Below are 8018 nucleotides of genomic sequence, written 5' to 3'. Positions count from 1 at the left end.
TACGAAAAGACGTTTTTACCCTTTCTTCATGAATGTTGTGTAAATATTAAGGACTAGTGTCCTTAATATTTACATTGCACACATGAAGTTAAGGACACCATGTCCTTAACATTTACCCTGCACATATGAAGTTAAGGAGGATATGATGTCCTAAAGTTTAACAATGGAAGGTGCAAATACAGGACAATTTGTCCTTAATATTTACACAGCATTCATGAAGTTAAGGACATCATTTCCTTAATATTTACACAATATCCATGTCTAGAACAGGGGTATTTTCGTCCAGGCGAGTAGAAATTTATTAAGCACTGGCTAAAGAGTAAATACATTTTAAACAGTGGCTAAAAAATAAAGACATCTCTAATTAGTGGCTAACTGTGCACTTCTTGCTCTAAAGTTGGGTTGGTTTTTAGCTCAAATTGATCCATAAGTAACTTTGCTAAAATATCTTTAAAATAATTCTTTTTTGTTTTGTTTGATATGTTATATATGACCATAACAAAAGAAGAAAAAGTCTTATTTGATAATTAAACAATTCACAAGAAAACAATGCACATTAATTAAAGCTTAATAAGAGTTGAGTGGTTTAGGCTCAGACCCAAATTTTAGCCTATTTTGACCAAACTTGTTTCAGTCAAAATAACTTTTGGACGGGTATCCGCTCATTTATTGACTCCGCCCATTTTGACCGGTCCAAAATTAGTCTAATCCGCCCATTTGACATGTCTGTATATATACAAATTTAAGACATGCATATTTAGCGTGAACTCACTGACTTTAGATCTTGAATTCCTTTTTGTTCCAAAGCTTTATCTTAATTTGAGGGACTATTGAAACACAAAAGATAGTACTAGTTCTAATTAATACTAGTATTTTCAGCAGAAAATATTCAGCATTGTTAATCGATATCCGTACCAGTGTTGGATGCTGAAAGCCTTACAGAGGGAGCGTATCAAAATCTACCAAAATCTTCAGTATAATCAAAATATTCTATTGCTATTTGTCAGTCATTAGCTAAGTCATTTTTTCCCATTTTCCACACCAATGGAGACCAAATCCAACCTGATTTGATCGCGTCCACGTTTCTTGCCCCCTGAAAATGGCAGAAGCTAAAGAACCTAATAGCTATAGATGAGAACTACTTTTTCCAGTGCGACTAGTATTTTATTGCTTGTACATCTCAAGATTGCAAATCTTTCTTCAAGATACATATAAGAGAAACCAAGATTAAAAATCTTTCATAGATAATGTACAGGAAGTCGTCCACGTCCATCTAAATACAATTTTTGGATTAAAGTCTGACCAAATTTATACTTTACCATACAACTCGCACGACTAAAATAAAAACTAAAATTTGAATCCAGTATCATATATGTTCAGACAATGCAGTAATAATTCTTCAACCCAACGACAAATATAGCTAGCTCAAATCAGGATATAGAATGACGCCTGTCTTTACTTGGTTTATTTCGGCCTTTGTTGGCTGTGAGTCCATCTGCTCGAATAAATTTTCCAAGCTTTTTGGATACTGAGCTTATGAAATTAGATGGTTTTCTTGGCAAAGGAGGTTTATCAGCAGATGGATGAGTGATGACCAAAGGGCTGCTAGTAGCTGATTTGTTTGAAGGTTTTTCAATTTCTTTCAACCTCATTTTCATCTTTAGCAACTCAAATTTCAGCTCCTGATTTTCTCGTTTTAGACTAGAGACCTCATCTGAAATAGGACGGATATCAGTGGAGAACTGATTAGTTTTAGAAGGAATTAGAGCTGGAGGTTCAGTTGCTACAAGTTGGCTCCCGTCCATGACCTCACGAAGGCGTTGCTGCTCGTAGTAAAGTACTTGCACAACTGTCTGAACAGGGAGCCTATCATTTTGAGCAGCATGAGCACAAGCCTCTCTAGATAGCTTTTGACAGTCCATAACACCGCAAACTTTTTTTCTTTCCATATCACTTAGAGCTGGATGTGCCTTCAAATTATGCAACAGCAAAAACATTAGAAAGATGAAAGTAGTTTTAACCGGTATGAAGATAATGCTCATTAGCATGGTTTAAGGGTTCCACACTTTTGTTCTGCATTTTAAAAAGCTTAAACTTTCTGATGAAGTTCAACTCATTGTTCAAGAATATATTTGATGTACTAACAACATATGTGAAGATCATCAAATGGGATTTCACATTATTCTAATATCATTTCTCAGCCAGCTCGGAGACCCTCTGATTGAGCATAATTACAAGGAGCAGAACAAAAGTAGCAAATCAATTAGCCAAATTTGGTGGTAGGATGAAGGAGTCTACTAGGATAATACATTTTGGATTTCTTCCTATGATTGTCTTAGAGATGTTAGAGGCAAACAGATTACTATTATGTACTCAAGAAACACTACGCAATGAATGGATGCTACTTAATACCCTTTGGCACCAAAAGCAAAAAAAAAAAAAAAAAAAAAAAATGATCAACTGGGATTTCACAATAAGATCTTGTTATTACGTGACCGGGCAGCAATAAGATTCAGAGCTTCTGTAGCGAGAACCTATTGAGTCCATCATTATCTCTTTTTTTAAATTAGAGAGAGTAACAGGGGAGTGCAGGGTGCAGTTTGCATATATATGAGCATATAAACGAGCTTCTTCTTTTGGATGAGATACCATATACGAAGTATGTATTGGCACACAAGATTCTTTAGGATGTTATGACAAATTTGACCTACAGTTGAAAGGAGAAAGCGAAGGGTCAACGAGCAGATACCAGATCCTTATTTCACCCTGGTTAACATTAAGGTGTCAAATTATAGAAAAAGACCTCAAGTATGAAGACCTATGCACAGCAAGCCCTGCAACATAGGCAAGAGAAAACAAGAGCCACCACATTGTAGCAATGATCTATGCAATGCAAAAGGAGGCGGATCCAAGATTTAAATTTAATGGGTTCAAGGTTATGAGATTTTTTAGATTATGGGTTCAAAACTTAATATCTATAATATTTTGCACACACGCACATATATATATATATATATATATGTAGGAAGCTCTTAACCAAAAAGTTGAATTACCTAAATGCCTTTCTAAATAATTTAATTTTATTTATACCAAAAATTTTAAGTAAATACCAAATTTATTTGAAGGGATGTGATCTTTCATATTAGTCAATAATGCTTAAAATAGTTTCTACCGGTTCCCATTTGATTTTGTCTTTCAACCGTTTGGCATCTTTTAGAATAGATAGAGAAACAATTGGCTTACTATTCAAATAAAAAAAAGCCTTTGTTCCATAAACTCACACAGATATATTCTAAAGGAATAGAAGACGAAGAGTGTTCTAACTTCTTGATAATAAATAAGTATGTATTTATTTACAGTTAAGCAGAGAGTGACTTAAAAACGCACCCCGATTACTTAGTCTCATCAGCAATTCTATAAAATTCATCATTGAAAGGTATTCTTCTTTTGCTGTGTGCCTTTTTTTTGTTATTAAATTGCACTCATACCTTTCTTTTGACCTTTTTATTTAAAGTTTAGTCGAGTCTTCAAATTTTAATTCACAAACGGTGCTAAAATTCTGCACATATATTGAGATAATCTAAAGTATTTAACTTACGAAAAAAATCTATATTTTTTTTTCTATTGGGTGATCATTATTTTAAGAAGTGGAGAAAGAAAATGATTGTTGTATTTATCTACTGTTTTCGGCTTTTCTACTGGCTTTTTATTTAGACAATGCTTTCCTACTGGCTGCTTTAGACAAGACGACGCAATGTTTGCATGTTGCAATATAAGTCATTTATTTTAAATTCAAATAAAAAAACTATTTTCCACATAGATCGTTCATCTCCAAATTCAAGCAGTTATAATTTTTCTTTAACAGACAGATTTTGAAACTAAACAAGTAGTAAACTTCAATTATTATAATTAATTTAAAATCAGATTAAGAGTATTTATTATACAAAAGTGGCGGTCTCTTTCTTTTTTTCTTTAAGAAAATTAACAAAAAAATAAAATTGTGTCGCTCGCAATAAATAATTACTACTCATATTCTTATTTAAAAGTTATTTTCATATTCAAGTTCCCTATATCTCGAATAGCCTATTAAATTGTGTTTTAATGATGAATCTTGAAAAATTGAATTAATACTTTTAAGTCAAAAGAAAAAAGAACCTGCAAAAATAACATCAAAATAAAATATTTAAAATTAAATACTACTCCCTAAATAAGATAATTCAAATTAAATATTTTGTTAATTAGCCTTACAAAGTCTTTTCATGAAATATTAAATTACCAACTTAAGCGGTTTTGTGACATACATTTTTTTACGAAGACATTAGCAATGAGTTTATGGTTTGTTAGTTTAGCCACCAAGCTACATTTACATATTATGTTGTTTCGTGTAAGAATGGTTGCAAAGTTAAAAGTGTTTGTTTGGGACGAACTTTCAAAGTCAATATATGCTGATTTACATGGATCAATTCGTAAATACTTGTACCTTATTTTATGTATAATTATTTGTTCGGAATTTTATTTTAATAATATTAATATTATGTTATAAAATTAGATATTATATAATTCGGCATACACATGCAATGCACGTGCAGAGAAACTAGTTATATTAAAAGTAGGAAGGCCTTAATTGAAAAGTTGAATTACATAATTGTCCTTCTAATTAATTTTAACCTACATTTAAATTGATCTTGCACGTGCAGATACTAATTAATTACCCTGATTAAGTCCTGTTATACCGTCTGTATCAAGAAGAAATTATATACTCGGAAACAGAATATAAAAATTAAAAAAGCCTGATCTGGCATTCCCTAATGATGAGCGACACAACGATTTAAAGTACCACCTCAGTCATGTGCTTTAACATGCTTCACAGCTACTCTTTACTCCAAATTATTCCTCACAAAAACATACTATAATACCTAAGTAATATACTAAGGGAGCTTCCCCTTAAGTCCATTTGAAATGAGGAATGTTCTTCTTCCTAACATACCATATCCCTTAGCTAAAACTACTAGTATATATATATATGGTCTAAGTAAGACACGGTGAGTTGAATTGAACACATATTCAAAGTTCAAACCAGGTGCAGGATAAATGCACCATGAGATAGATGTTCAGGACAGGGGAAGAAACGAGATTCGAAACTCCAGACAACATCAGTCTCACAAAATGGTTGTAGGGTAAAGGAGTATAGGACATGGGCTTGGGTCAAAATCATGAGGCGGACCGAGCAATGCCTGCAAAAAAAATAATTGAGGAGCAAGGATTTTGTGAAAATGACTGGTTCTTCATTGGTGACATATTTTCTGATTTTGTTTATTCCCAAAGTCTTCTCTCAGTCATAATTATGCTAGGACCAAGAGGTACATTGTTGTAGAAGGCATTTCAATCAAGATTACTAAGTTTAGCATGCCAATTACCATGTAGCAGTCGGGAGCAAAAGTTTTTCTCCTTTTCTAAACATGATCTAAAACTATGAAAATGCTCCTGTATGTGTAAATATGCATAGATAAATTTATAACTAATCAAGTATTTCATCGCGCATACCTTCAAATAAATATCAATTGCCCTGTACATCCCATCTTCAGTGATCTTTGCTTGCTCTGGGATGACTTCAGCTAGACTAATGAATTTTGAAACGGATAGATTACGGTCTGAGGCTATTTCAGCAAGGTAATTTTCCATAAGTTTCCCAACCCGCTCCATGTCACTTAATGAAGGAGACACATACTCCTCATCTCCCAATCGACTTCCATCCATTTCATTGTCAAGGAAATTCATGATGATACGCTGCACGGTTTCAACATCAAACAATGTGTCCCCTGTGAAGGAATATGAAGGAATCAATAAATCATCTAACACAGCCTGTCCAAGCTGCAATGCCATCCTCTTCTCCAAGTCAAGCCTGCAAGCAACTGTGGTTTCTAGATATATTGCAGCTCGGAGCAGCATTGACAGAAAGCTAACTGACAATGCATTTTTCTCCCTTGGCAGAAGACTAACAATTGTTTCTAAAACAACCCTCTTTTCATGTTCTTGTTTTGGCTCAATTTTTTTCCTTCCCTTTCCAAATATTTCCTGTGATAAACAAAAAAATTACTATCTGCGTAAATATTTTAACTAAATAATCCAGATTATATTATAGGACAAGGCCTCACCAAACCTCGAAGAGACTTCTGTGCATATAGCATTAATATTGGTCCAAGTGCATACTGCTTGAATCCTCTTCCCATCATTGCAATTAGAACCCTTTGGAAAAAATCAATTCTAAGGACAGCTAAATCCTCAGCCCACCAATCAACCATAGGCTTCGGGTTTGAAAACGTGGACGAATTCAATCCGTTAGTACCAGCCTCTGCTCGACCTGATGTGCAGAATTGGTTATCCTTGCATGCAATATATGCAATTGTGTCGATGCATCGACTAACCATTTTTACTTTCTCTGCAATGGGAAGAAGGCTTTCTGAAGAATGCAAAATTGAAACTGCACCAGCTAGGCTTTTAAGAGCTACTTCATTTAAGTAGGCCTCAGTTCTTCCAACCAAATTCCCAACTGCATAGTCTTCTGTCATCTCAAGATATTCCGCTGTGCATCTCAGCAAGGCAATGTTTTCTGTGCTTATCTCAAAATTTATTCCATAACAAAATTTTGCAGCAAGTTCAAATGCATCTGATCCACCGGGTATATCAGGGATTTCGACTATAGAAACATCAGCATCATTGGATTCTGAGATAATCTTCCTTATGTAGCCACTCTTTGAAACTAAAGGGAACTGCATGGTACACAATAAATCATTATTGAACCTTGTGATTCAATCGTCAGAAAAGAGAAAAAATCACCAAATTCAGATTCTCATTGAGGTGTGACCAGGGCTGATAACTCAATCCAAATAGGAATATAACTAAAACCAACAACAGTTTGGATTGTGAGTGAAGTTTAGTTATAACTTCTTATGACAAAAGCATAGAGAACACCACACCTTGTGCAGTGAAAAGGCGGATCCGCCTGCATTTACAGTTACATCACTTGGGATCTCTTGGGAGAAAATCCTGTTAAGATTATATAGGTAACTTTACTTGTCAGTACCTATCCTTCCAGCGAGTATCTTGAGAAACAGATTAATAATAGTACATAAAAGGGGCTGGCTACTTTTACAAAGCACAATAAGAAGTCAAGATATATAGAGCATACCAATCAGAGGTCCTCTTCATAGCAGTGGAAAGAAGCTCCTTCTTTTTAGTGGACATATTGTTAACAGTAGAGGGTTGTTCAGTCCCCTCTGAATCAAGATCCACCATGATTGAAACTTTAAAGGGTCTTAACCATGTCCATCACATTCGGTCTACGGTAGAGGTTTCTCTTAAGCTGTTTCCTTATGGAGCAAAAACCAGAAAGACATGTTCTTTTCCTTTGCTTCTGTTAGTTCAATGTCTGAGCATTTAATCAACAGTATCTGGCCCCTAATAATTGAATTATTGTTATCATCTTTCACTATCAATCAAGGCATTGGTACAATTCCCATTATAGGCCTTAATGTTAGCAGAACAAAGATCATGTTTGAGGAGCCCCTACAGCAGAAATGTGAGTGGTATTAAAGGTATTATGTGAATGATTGGGGTTAAATAGAGTAGAAAAGGATTTAGCTCAGTGTGTGGACGTAGGTACAGAGAGTTAGTTTTAAAGAAGAGATGAGATAATGGCGCCAAAAGAAATAGTAGCAATCGTGCACTGTGGGTGGGGACTATTCTCATCCACAGATACAGAGTTGGCAATACCTGATTTTCTTTTTTCATCAATTTTCTTATTGTTTTTAAAAGGTAAAATTCTTTACATTTAAGAGATGTATGACTCTGCATGTGAGTCATCAATTTGTCCCAGTCAGATTTGGCCTTCCACGTCTGCACAAAACCATCCAATATAGGATTCAAAACCCATCTTAAAATACGTACCGACAATTTAGTGTCTGCAGCCAATTAATTAGAGAGACAATATTCCCTCCTCACAAACCACCGTTCACCCA

At 34.5% G+C, this 8018-nt stretch overlaps 1 protein-coding gene across 1 annotated transcript; it reads right to left on the bottom strand.

Moving 5' to 3' along the window:
* Positions 1 to 1212: 1212 nt before the first annotated feature.
* LOC107795415 (BTB/POZ domain-containing protein SR1IP1-like) lies at positions 1213 to 7649 on the bottom strand. Its single transcript, XM_016618052.2, has 5 exons — positions 7190 to 7649; positions 6978 to 7047; positions 6156 to 6770; positions 5545 to 6075; positions 1213 to 1970 (listed from the first exon to the last, which is right to left on the bottom strand). Exons 1-5 carry the CDS (start codon positions 7294 to 7296, stop codon positions 1431 to 1433), a joined length of 1863 nt encoding a protein of 620 aa, XP_016473538.1. The 5' UTR covers positions 7297 to 7649; the 3' UTR covers positions 1213 to 1430.
* Positions 7650 to 8018: the final 369 nt, after the last annotated feature.

Source organism: Nicotiana tabacum, chromosome 3 (genome assembly GCF_000715075.1).
Source record: "Nicotiana tabacum cultivar K326 chromosome 3, ASM71507v2, whole genome shotgun sequence".
NCBI lineage: Eukaryota > Viridiplantae > Streptophyta > Magnoliopsida > Solanales > Solanaceae > Nicotiana > Nicotiana tabacum.
The sequence above is the reverse complement of the archived record's forward strand: the minus strand, read 5'-3'. Positions and strand labels throughout refer to the sequence as shown.